The following is a 21634-nucleotide window of genomic DNA, read 5'->3' as shown; positions in this document are numbered from 1 at the left end:
CTTGGTAATAGCATCCAGTATTCCTCTGGTGGACTTAAGAAACAGTGCTACATGAGATTAATTGCAGTATTTCATTTACACAGGTAGTATTATATGTTGTTTTTGTGACTGGTACCTAACGTGTCAATATCGTGTAATGAAGTTACTGGGCCCATGCATGAAATATGCTATTTCCAATTTACAATGCAAGCAGAATTAGCTTGGAAAGTTATTTCTAGGGTAAACATTGAGTGGTTGTTACAATCGTACTAATTGATCACTTTTTTCTTTCGGTAGAGATCCGAGCGAGGTTAAATATGTTGACCTCAATTTCATTCTTTTATCTGTAATTCATGCTCTTTCTTTTTTTTATAAATATTTTCGGTATTTGATGTAATAAATCTACAAGAACAGACAAAATTGTATATTGTATGGTTCTTCCATTACCTTTGTCTTTACCCACATACTTATTTCATACGATTCCTGTAACCTGTACTGAAAATAGCAAGACAAAGAGCTAATGTTGAGAGTAGAACTGTAGGTAAATGCAATTCGAAAAACTCAATATCTTATTAATTATGTACACATATCATGTGGCATTCTGCCAGAAAACAGAACTGTTTTGGTAAATGTTGCAAGTGCTACCCTCCTTGTAAAGATAGCGACTTCACTTCGATTTAAGTTTTAATCGTCTTACTTTGAAGTTTAGTTAGCAATGAGTCTTTATATGCATCTTGTATAACACATCTGTGACTTCTGTGAATATTCTGTTCGTCAAATCCTTTACCAACCACGTGACATTAAGGAATTCAGCACCAGATGAAGAGAGAGAGAGTTTCCTATCATGTTGTCTGTTGGCAGATAAAGAATATGCCCAAGATACAAAGATTATGAAATACCGTATGAGGTACGTACATGTGTTTTGGATAATATCATTTTTACTAAATGTGACAATATAAGATAAATGTATACATTTATATCCCTCAGAGAATTCCGACACATTTTGATTTTGCTCTCTTTGTTGGTTGAATGGAGGTGAACCCGTAGATAAAATAAAAATATTTTGTGATAATTGTTTGAATTTTAAATCGTTGCGATTAAGTTGCGCAAATACATATTTCGAAGGAAAACATAATGTCTTTGATTATTAGTTAATAATTTACGTGATTTTGATCTTCAGGTGATAGTACTTTAAATAATTGCATAGTTAAATAATTTGAGTTGTCCTAGAATCAAGTTGAGCATAGTTAAATGATTAGAGTTGTCCTAGAATTAAGTCGGGCATAGTTAAATGATTAGATATGCCCTAGTATTAAGTCACGCATAGTTAAATGATTAGACTTGACCTAGAATTAAGTCGGGTATAGTTAAATGATTAGATATGCCCTAGTATTAAGTCACGCATAGTTAAATGATTAAAGTTGTCCTAGAATTAAGTCACACATAGTTAAATGATTTGAGTTGTCACAGAATTAAGTCACGCATAGTTAAATGATTTGAGTTGTCCTAGTATAAGGTCACGCATAGTTAAATGATTAAACTTGTCCAAGAATTAAGTAACGCATAGTTAAATGATTTGAGTTGTCTTAGAATCAAGTCGAGCATAGTTAAATGATTAGACTTGACATAGAAGAATTAAGCTACATTTGGCTGTCTGCTGTGTCCATCACGGATAATCGAGCCCTAGGTTTTGTGTTACCAATATGTAAAACTATTGCTGTTTCACTGCGAAACATATAATTAGTCAATAAAGAGGATTAACTTCACTATTGTATTTGCTTTAACAAAAGTTTTATGTTACAGTAAAGTATTTATCATATGGTTCAGTTAAAAAGATTGCCTACCATTTATCGTTGAAGACGTTAATTTCTATTTATATTAAACAGAAGAAAATATTCAGCAAAATTTTACGACTGAGTGGTGCGTGTTTTGTTTGTTTTGAATTTTGCACAAATCTACTCGAGGGCTATCTGCGCTAGTCGTCCCTAATTTAGTAGTGTAAGACTAGAGGGAAGGCAGTTAGTCATCACCACCCACCGCCAATTCTTAGGCTACTCTTTTACCAACGAATTGTGGGATTGACCTTAACATTATAATGCCTCCACGGCTGAAAAGTCGAGCATGCTTGGTCTAACTCGCGACCCTCGGATTACGAGTCGAGTGCCTTTACCACCTGACCATGCCAGGCCTCGACTGAGGTAAAATAATTGAGACAATAATCAAAATAAAATATTTTTCACTATATTCAACCGAAAATAATTCGTTTATTGTCTGAACTTTCCTTCTAAGTGGCACAGCGGTATATCTGCGGACTCACACTGATATAAAACGGGTTTCGACATCCGTGGTGGGCAGAGCACAGATAGCCTATTGTGTAGCCTTGTGCTGAATTCCAACCAATCAATCACTTAAAGAAAGCCTAAAAGGTTGATATTATGATATTATTAAATAGTTTGTTTGTTGTTAAGCACAAAGATATACAAAGGGTTATCTATTTTCTGTTCACCGCGGGTATTAAAACTCGATTTTTAGCGTTACAAGCCCCGAGAATTGCCACTGATTCATTGGGGGAGGTCATTATAATAAAATAATGATCTTAGCTTTTTCTAGTGGTGAAACATTAGTAAATCTGTCTGAACGGTATTAAATAATTCTTTTATCGTTACTGTAGTAATCGGTAGTTTTTATTGTAGATAACAGAATCAAACTAAAACACGTAAAAAGTGAAGGAGTTACAAACAAACATACAGAAATTATTAAAAATTCTGTGTTTTGAAAGAAGATTGCACATTATTTTGTATTTTAGTTCACAGAATTTTTAAAGCTAATTTTAAAATTATTCATTAAGAGTTAATATAAGAACATGTTTATTTTTAATGTTTAATTTCGTTACCTTACATCACAAAGTTTAGTTTGTATTTTTTTGAAAGGGTCACGAACAAAATCTTGTTGCGTTACTCCAAGATTTATTAACATTCTACTCCATGTTTGTCCTATAAGTTTAGACAAAGGGTTATATATGTACTAGTGAGATTTGGAAATTGTTTCGAGTTATTTAAGTAATCTGAAAAGAATGATTGGTTGGTTTGTTTGAAGTTAAACACAAATCTACACAGTGGGCTATCTATGCTCTGCCAACCAGTGGTATTGAAACCCAGTATCTAGGGTTGTAACTCCACAGACATGGGGGAAGCGAAACATTAAATAATTTAAATCTCCTATTATGAAGTTAAAAGACTAAAAAAGTTAACTAATATTGGAACCAAAACTGGTCAAACTTTGGCAAGTTACTGAGAGATAATGGGTTAACAAAATGCCAAGAAATTGTTTTTATAGTGTGGCATTATCCTAAGATAATCAACCCTTATATTTGCCTTACACTCAAACAACACTCATACAGCTACATTGTATACATTGACTCATCTGATATAATATACACGGCAACCTTTATCTTCGCTATATTTACATATCCACAACTCTTAGAAATTGACCATGAAACCACGTGACTTTTTCGTCACATAAAAATAAACACCGCTTGGTACGAAGTATGAATATTAAGAAGACAATTGACACGGCGATCTCCGACAAGCCTTGTTTTGTATTCTTTCAAGAAGCCGAAGCATTCTCCATTAATCGAAGCTGGCTGGTTTAAAGAGAGTCCTGAAAAATATTATTCTAAGGTCCACTTTTTTTTCACCCATTGACAATCACAGGATTAAGTAAGTTTTTATTTTCATTATGTATGGATTATACGTTTGTCATATTTCGACAACTCTGCTTTTACGTCAGAAACAAAGATACTAAAATTTCATGTTTGTTTTTCGGTAAGCACAAAATTACACAACAGATTGTCTCTGCTGTTCCAACCACGATTAGCTGTTTTGTTTTTTGCCTAAAAAGACTTCAGATTTACCGTTGAATAACTTGAAGGGGCCAAAAGCATTTTAAAACTACAGTTAGTCCAGAAAGAGTTACTTGTTGTTGACATAAATAATCGAATTATTATCTCAACTTGCCTGTTTAGAATTAAGAGCAAAGCTGCACAATGGACTCCCCGTGCTCTGCCTACCACGGGTAATGAAACAAGGTGTTTAGAGGCGTGAGTCCGCTGACATACCTCTGTGTCACTAGGAAGCTATCCCAACTTCCCGAATATTTTATAGATGATGAAATTATTATCTTAACTTCCTGAATATCTTAAAAAAATAATTAGTAAGCTTAATATTAAGCTTTAAACATTTGCTGTAATAATACATTCTTCTATTGATTTGTACTTTAGAACACTAATTCATAGAGAACAAAGTTTAAAATTATGGTCGTTTCTGAAAGACGTGTGATGTTTTAACAAGACATTCGCTAAAAATGTCTGTTATACAAGAAAATACATTTTTCAAGAATTCGCTAAAAATGCATGTTAAACTAGAAGAAAAAAACATAACATACTTGTACATCAATGTATGCAAACACTTATGAAGAACAAGCAAGTTGTTCAATTGGTATTTTACTATATAAAGGCAGTTAGAGAAATTACTTTCAGATGTTTGTTGTAAAGCAACACAGAAATTTTCAGCGGCTTTATAATTTTCTATAGTCGCTCAGACATCTGTGGTGTGCCCCTCAGTGGCACAGAGGTATGTGTGCGGACACACACCGCTAAAAATCGGGTTTCGATATCTCTGATGGGTAGAGCACAGCTAGAACATTGTGTGTGTCTGGGTGTTTTCTTATAGCAAAGCCACATCGGGCTGTCTACTGTGTCCACCTAGGGGAACTGAACCCCTGATTTTAGCGTTATAAATCCGAATACTTACCGCTTTCCCAGTGGAGGACAGCCCATTGTGTAGCTTTGTGCTTAATTCTAAACAAAGAGACATTTGTGGTGATTTATTGTGATGTAGATTTGAGCTTATGTCGATTGAAGTAGTGTCTCAAACACTAAGAATATTGCACTTTTTTTTTTAAATACACATTTTAGGCACACAAGCTCTACATAGAGATCTAGGTCACAGAGTTTATTAAACGGACAGCGACTGAGTTGTTAGCAGTTCAGAATAGTTTGTTATGAAAGTAGAAAAATCTTACAGCAACTTTATGTTACATTTTATACATCGTGTAGAAACTACACGAGTTTATTATAAAATATATTTATTCATTCGTTTTGAATAATTCATAAATGTATATGTATAAACATTACTACACTACCTTGTTTCTCAAGAGCTAATGGAGCCACTGCGTGTCATAACGTTAGCTTGTTCTGATGTAAATCCAATATTTGATTCTTGATGCTGTTGAACACCTTGCGCACTTTTAGATGTCGAAGTGTTATAGAAATGACAGTCAGTAACGTTGTTCAGATCCAAACCGGACAAATCGTTGATGGCAGCGGGTGTTGTAACTTGGCGATATCCCTCTGGTCAGGAGTTAAAAATTAGAGGTTCTATAGCTGAGCTCTAGGCGTTTTTCACCCTTTCGTGTATGCGACGTATGAGGTGTTATCAAAGTTGAAAATTACAATTTTGTGAGTTAATGTAACCTTATTTTTCCTGAATTTGTATCATTTAATAGGTACTGATACAGTAAAGTACAAAACTTTAACAAAGAGTAAACTGGTTAAAAGCTACGTTTACTTTATTGTGTAATCAAATATTTATATTCTTACATAGTGCATTGTCCTATTGTCAGCAGAAGATTAGTAAAGTGCTAACATATATTTCTAGTAATCAAAGTGCTAAATATGTTCCTGGTAATTAAATAATAAATAGTAATTATTAGCTTAAACACGACTGTGTCAGTGTAAGCTCTCATTATAAGATAATCTTTACTTGGCACTTAACTGCAGGGAGGTTGCTGTTCTGGATAACATGGACGTTCATCTTTCTAATTGTGGTGGTTCCAGCCCTTGTCATTCTGCATATTTATTGTGCTCTGTAACACACTTCAGTTAGAAACGCTCACCACATTGTCTCGAGATTGTGGAACACCTACCAGTATATTCAAGATAGAATCTGGGTTGGTTAGTTAAGAGAATTGGTGTTCACTCACTGGTGTTCCACTTGATGCAATCCAGAGATCATCTACAATGTTCCTAGGTGTGTCAAGGTGTCAGAAGTATGCATATCAATGGCTTTTTGAACATCATACCAACTTCATGAAGCTATATTCAAGACCATGTATAGAAATGCAGAAATGCTAAACTTTGTTAGATTTTGAAGGTCATTTCTTAATGGTTTATTATTTGCAGTAATTTACTTAAGAAATTCAATGTGAGTGTTATGGCGACCTTTCTGAGGGATTGTGAGTTTTCTGCGCCTCCAACAATTTTGGCATTAGTTTGATGTCGTTTCCATATATGAAAGTCCAGTTTTGGAATACATTCAATAAATGAACGACATAAAAGTAAGTTACCTATTTTCAAACATCTATTTAAGTCCTGCTTTCATTCTAGTTATGTAATCGACGTCTAAATTGTGTCTGAACAATTCCACTTAGTGCGAAAAGATCGTACAATCAAATACTCTCACAAATAATGTTCTACTAGGCTCATATAAAACCTTACTTATGTACTCTCACAAATAATGTTCTACTAGGCAGGGTCGTAGATTTTTTACACCCGATGGGTGGGGGGATGATTTTTACAACCACTTCTGTGGACTGTTCAATTTGGAAATTGGTAATCTCTGATTTCGTGAACATGAAAGCTGTAAACATGCAGTCACAGAGTAATCTTGTTGCCACAATACTTGCATGTATACTTAGGCCTACTGACTGATGCTTACGAACTATCGCTTAGATCGAAAAGCTTAGAAGCACACCTATATTAAAGATGTACATTTCGGCTACTGAAAAAGCCTACATCTAGGCCTAATTATACAATTCAATTGGTAAGAACACGAGAATCACAAGAACAAACACACAATTTGTAGGCCTGTGATGTAATAAAACAATTCAACAAACTAAACTGTAGGGAAGGACGATTGTATGCATCATACACCCCACCTAAAATGAAGGGGGGATGTATACCTTCCATCCCCTCCAGGATCTACGTCCCTGCTATTAGATTAATATAAAACCTTACGTCTGTAGAGAAGTGAAAATGTTTTGATAATTATATAAATATTTGATAAGTATCAGTTGGTAGTACATAAAACGAGAATCGTACATTATCTAGGAAAAGTAATTATAATGAGCTAATTCATTCTAAAACTAGGAATAAAAAAATCTATACAGAATTCCAAATATTTTTCGTTGATTCTATATCGAAGTGATTCCCAAATTGTCCTCAAATTTTCGAGGGAAACACAGTGATGTCGATATCTGTCGGACACTGTGCGAACTATTAGCTCGAGGTAGTTCACAGTTTTAACATTATATCCAGCTACATTCCTTTCGATGACGTTCTCGAATGTTTGAGATATGTTTTTGTTTACCTGTACTTTCGGCTACACCAGTAACTTCTCGAACTTTCTCGTTTCTTAGATTTTGTATATAAATACCTGTAGACTCTCCGAATTCGTCAGTAATCAAAATAACTGAAGGGTGTTTTGATCAAGTGTCTGTGAGGTCTAGCGAAGTTCACTGAATTATTTTGCTGATTTTTAGTCCTTGTGCATAAAAACAGAAAGATTTTTGAACATTAATAAGAAGTGTTTGAGTGAAGAAAAGGATGGCGAACCACAGACCAGTGGCAAAGTTGTGAAGAAACGGAAATATTGGAAATATGACGATAATTATCTGGGTTTTGGATTTATTTTGGTAGATGTCAGTCATGAAGAGTGTTTACAGTATGTATTATGTCTAAAAGGCTTGGCTCCAGAGTGCATGCTTCCAAGTAAACTAAAACTCCACATGGAGACCAGTCATTCTAACATGGATAGTATATTCCATGATTATTTTGTTTGTTTATTGAATTTTTCGCAACGCTACACAAGGGCTATCTGCGCTAGTCGTCCCTAATTTAGCAGTGTAAGACTAGAGAGAAGGCAGCTAGTCATCACCACCCACCGCCAACTCTTATGCTACTCTTTCATCAACGAATAGTGGGATTGAGCGTCACATTATAACGCCCTCATGGCTGAAAGGGCGAGCATGTTTGGTGCAACGGGGATTCGAATCCGCGATCCTCAGATTACGAGTCGAACGTCCTAACCCACCTAGCTATGCCGGGCCCTGTGATTATTTTACCAAAAAGTTAAAAGAATTGAAAGAACAAAAAGGTACGTTTTTGAAACAAGCATCAATACCAAGGAATGGTTTGCTAGCATCCTACAAAGTGGCATACGAGGTCTGTTTGAATTGCGCTGCTCCAGTTGGTTCCAGGGGAATCCGCTTGGTGTCGCTAGGGTCGCACAGATCAGCTGATTACGACGCCATTTCCCGATTGCAGATATCTTCATTTGTGTATTAGCTACGCGGTTTTAAGTGAAGTGCGATTTTTTCGTTTGGCGGATTTCAGAATGAATGACCTGAAGGAGCAACGACTCGCTGTGAAATTTTGTGTTAAACTTGGAAACTCTGCGACTGAAACTTTTGCTATGCTTAACACGGCTTACGGTGATGTTGCTATGAAGCGTACGGCATGTTTCAAGTAGCATGAACGTTTTAAGGATGGTCGACAGTCCATTGAAGATGATGAGCGTCCTGGACGTCCTTCCACGTCAACTGACGACCCACACGTCGACAAAATCAACACCCTGGTGCGAGCAAATCGACGTCTGACTGTCAGGGAGCTTGCTGAAGAGTGTGGGATATCAGTTGGATCTTGTTACGAGATTTTGACCGAAAAATTGAAGATGCACCACGTTGCTGCGAAATTTGTGCCACGCCTGATGACGGACGAACAAAAAACCCATCACGTCCAGGCTTGTCAGGAACTGCTTGATCGTTCAGAAGAAGATGAAAACTTCTTGTCAAGGATCATAACAGGTGATGAATCATGGGTTTATGGTTATGACATTGAAACGAAGATCCAATCGTCCCAGTGGATGGGTGAAACATCCCCCAGACCCAAAAAAGCTCGCCAAATTCGATCCAAGGTCAAGGTGATGCTGACAGTTTTCTTCGATGCTAAGGGTGTTGTTCACCACGAGTACCTCCCCGAGGGCTTCACAGTGAACCAGACTACTACATTGAAGTTCTGAAACGTCTAAGGGACGCCATTCGTCGCAAAAGGCCAGAAATGTGGAGGAGTGGCGACTGGTTTTTCCATCACGACAACGCTCCAGCCCATTCAGCCCTCAGAACTCGTGAGTTTTTGGCCAAACACTCGATCACTGTTCTTCCCCACCCCCCTACTCACCTGACCTTTCTTCTTGCGATTTTTTCTTGTTCCCCAAACTCAAAAGACCCTTGAAAGGAAGAAGATTTGAGACGATTCCCAAGATTAAGGCAAATGCGACGAAGGAGCTGGAGGACATTACAAAAGAATCGTACCAGGACTGTTTCAACAAGTGGAAATACCATTGGGATAAGTGTGTGCGTTGGGGAGGAGAGTACTTTGAAGGGATCTCAGACCTGTAACTTCTAAATAAAGTACATTTTGTTTTATGACGTCAATCCGCGTATTTTTTTAACAGACCTCGTATAATGACGCAAAATGTAAAAAGCCTCACACCATCGCAGAAGAACTTATTTACCGGCTGCAGAGAATATGCTGAGCATTACTGTTGGTGAATCTGCGGAAAGACTGCTTTCAAATGTGCGAAAGACCTAAACAATCAGCTATTTGAAAAAATGAAAGGGAAGAATTTGAGGTACAGCCAGATGAGGCGACTGTTAGTAACAAGGATCCTCAATTGATTTGCTACACTTAGTTTGTGGATGGTGACAAAATTATGGAAGACCTTCTCTTTTGTAAAAAGTATCACTGCAGGTACTTGCTTGAGATCCTTGACAATTTTATGTGTGAAAACAATTCAGACTGGGCTAAATGCGCTGACGTCTGTACCGATGGTGGTTGCTCGATGTTCAGCTGCCATGGAGGATTGGGGGTACTCATACGAAGCAAAGCTCTTGATGCACTGTGGACCCACTACATAATTCATAGGGAAGCTCTTGGATCAAAACACTTGAGTCTTCCATTGAATCTAGTCCAAGAATGTGTGTTGAAAGTGGTGAACTTTATAAAAACTCTGCCACAGAAGGTGAGGATTTTAAAAACTGTGTGAGGATATGGGATCTGAGCACACATCTTTGTTGTACTACTGTAGCTCGCGATGGCTATTTGGTGGAAATGTACTGTCCAGTGTGTTCGAATTACAACAGGAACCCTACTCTTACCTCGAAGAAGTACATGAATGTGCTAAAAACTTCTTGGATACTGATTTTTGTCAAAATTAGCATACCTGTGTGATCTCTTCAAAAAACTGAATGCGTTGAATTTCCCTCTGCAGGGGAACAACACGCACATTCTGAAACTCACAGAGGTTTCAGCCTTCAGAAAAACTTACTACTATGGAGAAGAAAAATGAATGAAGATGGTGGCAAAGACTGTTTCTCCCTGTTACAGCAGTTTGTTACATCCAGTGAAGTTGATTTGATCCACGAACTAAAATCTGTTTTTGAGGAGCACCTAGCACAGCTCAGTGACTGGTTTTAAAAATTACTTTCCAAAAGACATGAAGAAGTTTGCATAGATTCAAGACCCTTTCAAGGCCCCATCTGAATTTCTGAATTTACCTCTGCAGAAGAAGAAAATCTTATTGAGCTGTCTTGTGAAAAACTTTAAAAACAAAATTTGGTAGAATGGAAGTAACTGAGTTTTGGATACCAGTAAAAATATCCGCTGCTAAGTGCTATAGCTCAGCGAATATTAATTCCATTTGCGACGTCATATATCTGCTAAGCTGGGTTTTCGTCGGTTGCTGTGATAAAAAGTAAGTAACGCGTGAAAATTAATGTGGAACAGTAAATTAAGGTGACAGTGTCCAATATGATTCCAAGGTTTGAAAAGCTGTGCAGTGCCCAACAGGTGCACACATCCCATTAGTAATTGCGAGTATTTAAAAATTAAATAAAAACCTTATTTTTACTCTCAATTTACATCTATATTCTTTCGAACAGTTACTAGGCTGTTAGGACATAAATACTTATTAAGTATTAAATTGTTTGGACCTAACTACTTAATAAACAGAACTGTTAGGTTTTTCTTTTTGCCTAGGGACGACGTGAAAAGATTGCTAAGACACTAAGGGCACCGTGAACTGATAAAGTTAGGGATACGCTGTTATATAGTATATGAGACATTGAGCAAAATAATTTTTAGCCGCGGCATAGCGGCTCGTATAATGACTCTGAGTCTTTTTTTCTCAAGCACAAACTTTTATCTCTTATCTCCATCGTATCTTGACCGATTTGAGAACTAATTACAGTTGTGGATTCAAGAGGTCAAAGCCTTTGACCACGACAAAATTCTCATGATTTAATTTACTCTAATCCTGCCCAAAAGAATTTCAAGCACCGCGGCTATTGAAGACTCCCACTTGTTTAAAATACAATGCTTTGAAAGATTTAGGCTTAAGGCCAATGTTATAAAGCAGTATCTTGGTTATATAGAAGCTTAAATTTTTACACAGTATAGTACTTTTAACAGTACTCAAAGAACTTGGGTATCTTGTTTTATCAGTAGAAAAACATAAAGTTCAAACCTACTACAATAGGGTAAACATGAACAGCAAAAATATTTAGATATTGTGAGTACCAAACCCAAAAAAATCTCCCAGGCAGTGATGCAGAAAAATAATCTATATTGGCAGTATTGTCCTTTAACACTTTATACAGTCATGTGAAAAAGTTAGAACACCCTATGAAAACCTGTGTATTTTTGTAACATTTTTGGATATACAGATATTTAATCTCAATTTTAACAATACTGAGAGATTATAGGAATATAACAAACTAAACGTGTTAATAGTGTTTTAGAAACAAATGCCTCTGTATTTGTTACGCAGCGGCGTTATTTTTCTTCCAATGTTTTTTTTTATTTTAAAAAAATTCTATTAAATTCTCGTGCAGTTACAAAATAAGCGAAACATTTTTCATGTCACAGCCATTTTAAAATAGTTTTATCTCTGTCAAAAGTTATGGAACAAAAGCGATAGGAACCGTTCACAGTTTACTTCTTGAAATGCTCCTTTGGAAACTTCTATTATCGTCATTTCGTACGTAACTTCGACATTTCTTGGTCACTGAAGAACAAAATAGTTGGAAACGCATCAGCAGGATCGTCTATGATATCAGTATGGCATTTACCATGTATTTTGTTTGTAATCTTTTAATTAACCAATACTTTTAATCCAAATTGAACGCCTACAAAAGTTATCTTGTTTTTCCAAAGATCAGAAAAACAGACTAAATGGTTAAACAGAAACAACGATTCCTTACAGCTTTTTAATTCATTTATTACTCAAATGTATAACAAAACTAGTGTGAAAGGAAATAATAGAGTTTGGACTCACAGTCTAACTAATTAATCTGTAAGCTACGACTTATCCTTATACACATACAAGAAAACATTTCCTTATAGTAAAGACAAATTCTGTTTTCAAGAATTTCTGTTCGTTACATTATTCGAATGATATAGATATTTTTGTCTATTTGTTGTTTTGCCATGGGCTCCCCGTGCTCTGCCCACTGCGGGTATCAAACCCAGCGATTTTTGGTATTACAAGCTCTCAGACTTGCCAATGAACTACAGTGTAACTGAATTATTTAAAAGACTAACTCACGCAATCACTCGGTTAACCAGGACAAACTCGAGATAGGCAATAGCGTCGTCCTCTCTATTCGCGTTCTTAGCCATCGACAATCTGATTGATGAAAACTTTCCAGAACAATTCTCCTTTCCTTGAAATAGTGTCAGTTTAACAAAAAAAAAAAAAAAAATTCAAACACTATAAACTTTAACAGTCCGTTAACATCTCATGACTGCTTTTATTGCCTTTGTCTGTGATTGACTTTGGTTTTTATAGCAAAAAAAAAAAAAAAGAGTTGAGTTTGGACGTTTGTTTTTTTCTCACATTGTATTTTTTACCATCTTTAATTTTAAAAACGGTCTTAACGAGCAAAAAAAAAGTTGAAGGATGATATGAGGGCTAGGGATGATATTATTTTGGTTAATTTTGGTATTCAGATGATGAAAGTGCCAGAGATTAACAACGAATTTTCTTTTTCTTTCAGTTGTTCTTTGTGAGAATGCTCCCACTTTTATTTCCTGACGGCCATTGTTAACGTTTAAAAACGACATTTTTAAATTGTTTTTTATTAAAAATTACATGAAGTAGAACTTGAGAATTTATTACAGGTTTGAAATCTTGTTAGAAATCAGTCCCAGTAACTTGGACCTATATTTTTCTAAATATTTTTACTACCGAAACATTATAATATACTTATTGTAAAAATATGGTCAAGTCTCTGCCTTTCGCTTACGGATTTGGTTTTTTTTTATTTGTTTTTTAAGTATTTTTATAAAACCCTTAACTGTTTTATCTACACTTCCACATTGTGTGAGCTGAATAGAACACTAATTTGTATACTTATCTACACACTTCATTACAGATTGTGAAATAGAATTGTGATTGGTTGGACTGATATGTCACAGATGAATTAAATACAAACGTATATGATTTATTACAGAATCACAGCCAATAAAACTGTACTAGTTATTTCGGGGTAGTTCCCAAATTCTTCATTGTCAGTTTAATGATACATAAATTTTAAGGAAATTATAATACATTATGTATTTCCAACAACTAATTATTTCAAGAACATTAAGTTTCTTTCTCTTAATTTGTTTAAGATATTCTTATTTGAGAGTTATACTTATCAAGCCGAATACGTGTTAAGGCAGTAGCTTGTTTCCTTAAGGCTGTAAACAGTATCTTAATACTAAACTTAAAGTAATAATTAACAACCGTTCAGTAGTAAATTACAAACACCAATAGACTAATGGCTGCAGTATTGTATTATGACCATTCTGAGGAAAGTATTCCGACAGCAAGACTATTAAACAAAAGGGCACGACATTAAAAAACAGGAAAAAATCATAGAGCAAAGCATTAAGGAAAGCAACAGGCACGAAAATTACACCCCAAACAAATACAGAGAAACGTCTCATCTGAGAAGTGAGGACTATTGTTATCAGAGAAAACTCTTGATGCAAAAACTATTGCAATGCTGAGCATTTTAGTTGGTGTACTTAGTAATATCACAAACGTAGATTTGAAGTTGGCAAAGATCCAAAGGCTGCGAAGTCCCAACCGCTGAAGCCTGCAAGATAGCCTTAGAACTCTATATCCGAGACCCTAACCCATCAATAGACATTTCCAGCAATCAATTCACCAATTCACCACGATGAAGACAAACTTCATGTTCAACAACTACAACTGTATACAAACAAATGGCCTAAGCATGGGCAACCCAGTATCACAAGTTATAGCCAATATTTTTATGACACAAGTTGAAACACAAGCAATTAACACAGCATTACATCCACCACTATACTGGTACAGATATGTAGATGACACGGTTGCGGGATTCAGATCTACAGAACACACTTAATTTTTTCAATCACATTAACTCTATACATTCCAACATCAACTTCACATGTGAACAGGAAGAAATCAATCAAATATCATTTCTTGATCTCAAAATTACAAGAACCGATACATAATTTAAAACAGGAATCCACCAAAAAATCACCCATACTGGACTATACATTCTTTGGAACTCAACAAAACAAAAACTCAACATACGATGAAACCAAATAAACACAGTTATAAAACTATGCTCACCAGATAGAATTAATGACGAATTAGACAAAATAAAACAATACTTCATCAACATTAATAAGTTTCCTCCACAAACTATAGAAAACATTATACGCACACACCTAGACAGAAAGCAAAATCAACCAACAAAAGTAAATAACCCCACGATTTAAAAAAAAAATCACAAAACCATATACTGCTGCATACCATATATTCTTGACATCAGCAGAAAAATAACCAACATTTGGCAAAATCTAGCAACAAAATATGACATTCCAGTTAATACCAAATTTAATCAAAAACCAGGCGCAAAACTGGGGTCTATACTATGTAAAAACTACACTGACAAACACAACACCAACATTATTTATAAAATATAATGTGATAACTGTCACGACTTCTATATTGGAGAAACAAGTAGAGAAATGGAAACCAGATTCAAAGAACACAAAAAAGTCACCTTCATACGTTTTCGAACACTGCAGATCAAATAAACACAACATAACCACAGAAAACACTCAAATGCTTAATAAAGAAACAAACATAAACAAACACAAAATTAAAAACAACAACTTATACAACAACTCAAGCCCAAAATATACCAATACAAAGGAACACCTTTATACCTATATTAATAAATATAATCAAACATCTAAACTTGTCCTCTACATTCTTACACTCAATTACACAACCGCCTTCAAACATGTGGTCAGCTACCGGTCAGTTACTTTGTGAACCTGGCAATGACCGAAGAAGGTCGAAATGTTGTTCGCTCCTCTACATAGTTCTTTCTCTATCCATACCAGTCGTTTTACAAACAGTTTCTTTTATCTTTCCCCAATGCATTTGATATAGTTAACAATCTTGGAAACTGAGGCCTGCGTATGATGAAGGATCTGTTGAAACTTTGTTAAAATGTACAATCTATGATTGATTTTGATATACACTTGCTACAACAGACACCACAGTGATACTGATAACTGAACACACCGACGACGGAGAAAGTCGCTCTAAGGGAGACATCATTCTAATAAACGTAAATAAATCTCGTGACAGTGTTGAGCAAACTTTTCTTTCAGATTATCCATAACATTAAGCTTCAAATCGAATCACCAAACAACACCATATGTTGATGAAATTTGTAAAACGTATTTATGAATAACAATCGATAAGTATTCACATTATATAATAACACAGTTTATTAGTAAATTGTTACAAGAAACCGTTTAGCAACTACTACTGTTGCATCTGCAACACAACCATTTTCATAACTTTATATGTAATCAAACCAACAGAAAATTACTTTTAAAAACAATAACAAATATATGTGACAAGTTCATCAAAACTATATATTAGGTGTATTCTTACCATAAGTGACCATTTGGAACATTAAAAGTACAGTACGCTTATTCCAGCAACAAGAAATTGTTACATTTCACGTAGGTAATCCAAATAATGGCTGATAATATACTCACTGGGAACGGAAGGGAAAGATATGTAGATTGATTGATTGTTTGTAATTAAGAACAAGCCCCCCAGTGGCTCAGCGGTATGTCTGCGGACTTACAACGCTAAAAACCGGGTTTCGATACCCGTGGTGGGCAGAGCACACATGGCCCATTGTGTAGCTTTGTGTTCATGTCAAAACAACAACAACAACAATTAAGAACAATGATGCACAGTTGGCTATCTGTGCTCTGTCCATCATAGGTATCGAAACTCGGTTTCTAGTGGTGTGAGAATTAATGCAAAGTTACAACAATCCACAAGGATAATAATTAACTGTATGCAAGTTGTGAGAAAAGTCACTCATATATATACAAAACTGAAACATTTTTCCTTACTTATCTCGGTGTCTTTATGTAGTTAACTGTAAGATATGACTGATAAAAGAAGAAATCAAATAAATAAGAGAGTTACAGATGTCACCGGAGATGACCTGTACTGTGACACTTATATCTCGACAAACTGAGAGAAGCGATACCCGTGCTGTGACACTGATATCTCGACAAACGGAGAGAAGCGATATTATATATCGAGACCAAATAAACTAAAAAGGAATCACACAATAAAAACAGGTGATATTACTTTTACAATATGTTGAAATGGAAAAAATGATAGCGTACAAGATATAATAAACCTCTTAATGATACCAAGTAGATACACAGATATCCCCTGTGCAGCTTTGTGTTTAACTACAAACAAACCAAGTCAACGATAAAAATTACCCAATGAAACAAAAATAAAGCCTTATTCTAGTTTAAACAGGACATCAACTGAATTCAGGATAGCTAACTGATAAAACTCTGAAGTACAATTATCGTGAACTTAAAAAAGATTACAATTTAACTGAAGCTCAAATAATACAAGATGAACTCGAAATTACACAAAATGTTAAATAAATAAAATATGGTGTATGTACAGTTGAAGAAAAACAAGAGGAAAGCCTCAATAGCCGCGCCACTTGAAAATTTTAGGCAGAGTAGAACAAATTAATCTATGATATCATTTTTCCCCACTTTTTATTAGCTATGTCTTTTCCGCCAGCAATAAAAAGCATGATTTTATTATTTATAAGGATCTTTACCAGCCTATCCTTAAGTTGAAGTTCTTTTAAGCAAGATTAAAGTAAATTAATCTATAAGACTTTGGGCGTGGTTAGATACTTAAATCGAAATTTTTTGACCTCCTGAACCTAAAACTGTAATTAAATCTCAAATCGGTCGAAAGATAACAGAGCTATGAGCTAAGATCTTAAAATTAAAATAAAAGCAAAACAAACACAGAGCTATTGTATTAGCCGTTATACCGCGACTAATAAAAAGAGTTAAACAAGAGACTGGCTTACATAAGTCAAAATACAAAGTGAAACAAATTACAAATCAACCTGAAAATTGCGTGATTAAATAAAACAAATCAAAACAAAGCAGTCGTTGTGTAGATATAAATAAAATGTAAACAAAAATAAATGTTAAACTGAACCAGTAGCAAAGGCACATATCGCACCACGCAGTTTAAAATATAATCATAATGATACGAAACGAATCAGAACTCGGTTTTGGAACTTAATGAAACCCAAAACAATCTCAATAAAAACATATCACAGTTCAATATAATAAAGTAAACCGTATCTCAGTTCAAAACAATGATTTAAAATGAACAGATAGACAACTGAATGAAACCAGGTTTTATTTACACCATGATTTTTGCTGTGATTTAGATTGTATGAGAAACCATGTGTCTCTATCTAACTGGAAAACAACTTGTTCATAAATATTTCAGTTTCGTGCAAAGCTACACAAGGGTTATCTGTGCTAGTTGTCCCTAGTTTAGTAGTGTAAGACTAGATGGATGTGCTAGCTGTCCCTAGTTTAGTAGTGTAAAATTAGATGGATGTGCTAGCTGTCCCTAGTTTAGTAGTGTAAAATTAGATGGATGTGCTAGCTGTCCCTAGTTTAGTAGTGTAAGACTAAATGGATGTGCTAGTTTTCCCTAGTTTAGTAGTGTAAGACTAAATGGATGTGCTAGTTGTCCCTAGTTTAGTAGTGTAAGACTAGATGGATGTGCTAGTTGTCCCTAGTTTAGTAGTGTAAGACTAGATGGATGTGCTAGTTGTCCCTAGTTTAGTAGTGTAAGACTAAATGGAAAGCAGCTAGTCATCACCACCCACCATCAACTCTTTTACCAACGAATAGTGGGATTGACCGTCGCATAATAATGCCCCATGATTGAAAGAACGAGTGTATTTGATGTGACTGGGATTAGAATCTGCGATCCTCAGAATACTAGTCAAGTGCCCTAATCATCTGGCCATGCCGTGCCATATTTAGGACTATGACAAGCATATTATTTAGGACCAGTAATTACCCAGGACACACATTCATTAATTACTTTATATATAATGTTAATATTCTATCCAATTTTTATAATTACTTCAAAAATTGTGTTTTGTGATATTTAAAGTTTAAATACGTTGTTAAATAACCCTGTCCGAACATAAAGCATGATATTTATACTCGTAGCATACAAGTTACATGTTACTTACTTATCAATAGATATCTGCAGCACGTGATGACACCATAAATAGGTAACCCTAATAACCATGATAAACATTGCCAGAGTCGGTCACACTTTACTTGAAATGGAACAAAGATGTAGGATTCTGGTAACACATATTGGGACAGAACAATGCCAGTTTTGAATTATACCACTTAAATGAAGTTACTAATTAAGGAAATGTAGCAAAATTCCTTCACCTAGATAGTATAGCACCTATTACAAAACTCACCTAGATAGTATAGCACCTATTCTAAAACTCACCTAAATAGTATAGCACCTATTCCAAAACTCACCTAGATAGTGTAGCACTTATTCCAAAACTCACCTAGATAGTATAACACCTATTCCAAAACTCACCTAGATGGTATAGCACCTATTCTAAAACTCACCTAGATAGTATAGCACTTATTCCAAAACTCACCTAGATAGTATAGCACCTATTCCAAAACTCACCGAGATATTATAGCACTTATTCCAAAACTCACCTAGATATTATAGCACTTATTCCAAAACTCACCTAGATAGTATAGCACCTATTTCAAAACTCACCTACATAGTATAGCACTTATTCCAAAACTCGCCTAGATAGTATAGCACCTATTCCAAATCACTGTCTTCTATGGTAGTAATCACATACATCAGTCGAACAACGAAACACAGATAATAAGTTGTAAAATAACATGTATTCTTCCAGGATTTATATTCTATATGTTGATATTTCATTTTATGCTGAAGCATAGTTCTCTTAATGCTCTTCAGAAAGACTGGTACAGATCTTTCAGATCTAGTGGCATGATCTCGTATTCAACATCATACAAGGTTGACATAACTGTGCAAACAACTAGCTGTTGAATTTAACTTTTTTTATTCAAATGAATCATTTCAACCACTTCAAATCGTGCTCTCAGTTATTTAGTCAAAGTACCAGTGACGACTTGCTCTAAAGTATCAACTTTGAAGTAACAAATAACAATCAACTAAACCAATTACTTTTCACAGTTTCAGGCAGAAGAACAGTTGTGTTAAGAAGAATTCTCTCCAAAGTAAACTATAGTTTTCCCCTGTAACTTTCCTTGAGGTTGTTAAATTTTTGCTCTGGACAGTACAAGTGATACAGAGTCAATATATTACCTCTAATATATTAGTAAGTTAAAGTAACTACTTCTATATATTTGAGACAACGTTTATCACTTCGTGTTTTCTTCCAGTATTTATATTATATAAAAATGAAGTGTCTTCTGCCTTATATCTCCAGTACTACTAACTATACCACAATTTGCTAATTACATCTCGATACATTATGATAAGGAACACCAATCTGCATTCATAATTAACTGTCCTAGAACTAGATGCTACTTGCATAAGTGTTTAATATTTTTTATGGTCGCGCTTCATCTTCCAACAGTGCAAGCAGCATCCGAACTACTCTCAGAGCACTTGACTGGCCATTCATAGTGTCAATCAAGAAACAGAAACGTAACTATTGTTATGGTTCGTTATCTCTGGTGGTGCAATGGCCCTGACTGCTGAATGGTATCCAGTGTCCAATGAATACACAGTCTTGTCTTCTGATGACATTTTAATTTATATGTTACTGTTGCATTGTTGTACAATAAACCTATACTTATGGAGCATCATTGTCCAATATCTAATCATACATATCAATCCTTGGAAGTTAATTAACCTTTTCCATGATTCCTGGCACATTGGAACAATGTACCTCCTATAACACTGTTAGTAGTGTTAATGCTTAAAAAATCCACAATTATAAGAAACTATTTTCTTTGCTATACAGAATCTGGACGAGGAGCTGTTAGCACGTGACCTACTTGTGCAATTACATAGTCCACGCTATTCTGCATTCGGGATAAAGACTCTAAAATTTTGCTCTATTATCATTAGTATCCAAGATGAATGGATAATCTTAGAGCTTTACTGAGAGAACATTTGCATTACTTTCTTAGGGACTGGAGTGTTTGCTTGCATTAAAGCATTCATCCAAAATCTATCAGTAGGATCAGCCATACCAATTAGTTTACTTCGTTTCAGGAAGATAAACACTGTATCCAGAATAACTCTCTACTAAGTAAAGTACAACTACCTTTGGAGATAGATGCAGAATTACATATCTGATGGAGATTCTGTGTCAGTTTATCAAAATGTATAGTCTAAGACTTATCTTGTCGTCTTTCACAGAGGCTTAATGGAGTGAAAGTAAAACAATAGTGCCCATCAGAGTGACCACGATAGACAATGGAGAAAGTTATTTCAAGACCAGCCCCAGACATGGAATGACGTTGTTATAAGTTTTGATTAACCCTTCTTAAACCCACAAGATCCCAGAAATGTATAAGTTTATCTTTTTTGCAGACAAGTATAAATTGTCTACAAACCCTTGTCTTCAGAACCCTTGCTAATGACTCAAGCTAAATATTTTCATTATAAAAATAAGGGCCCGGCATGGCCAGGTCGGTTAAGGCGTTCGACTCGTAATTTGAGGTCCACGGGTTCGAATCCCCGGCACACCAAACATACTCAAACTTTCAGCCGTAGGGGCAATATAATGTTACGATCAATCTCACTGTTAGTTGGTAAATGAGTAGCTCAAGAGTTAGTGGTGGATGGTGATGACTAGCTGCCTTCCCTCTACCCTTATACTGCTAAATTAGAGACGGCTAGCGCAGATAGCCCTCGTGTAGCTGTAGGCGAAATTTAAACAAACAAACAAAAACCTAGCTAAGGTAACTTAAATTCCATTTGCTAAAGTCTTCTGAACAGTTAAAGCACATAATAAGTTTGGTATTTACCCATGGTTTAAGTTAAAGTTTCAATAC

General features: G+C 35.3%; 1 protein-coding gene across 1 annotated transcript in view; it reads left to right on the top strand.

Annotated features, from left to right (window-relative positions):
* Positions 1 to 647: 647 nt before the first annotated feature.
* Positions 648 to 21634, top strand: part of LOC143239841 (uncharacterized) — a 298954-nt gene continuing 277967 nt past the window's right edge. Inside the window, exon 1 of the mRNA XM_076481420.1 lies at positions 648 to 886. Within this exon, the coding sequence (XP_076337535.1) occupies positions 870 to 886 (17 nt within the window). The 5' untranslated portion in view covers positions 648 to 869. The remainder of the gene's footprint in view (positions 887 to 21634) is intronic.

Source organism: Tachypleus tridentatus, chromosome 2, assembly GCF_004210375.1.
Source record: "Tachypleus tridentatus isolate NWPU-2018 chromosome 2, ASM421037v1, whole genome shotgun sequence".
Taxonomy (NCBI): Eukaryota; Metazoa; Arthropoda; class Merostomata; order Xiphosura; family Limulidae; genus Tachypleus; species Tachypleus tridentatus.
This window is presented reverse-complemented; position numbering and strand designations above follow the sequence as displayed.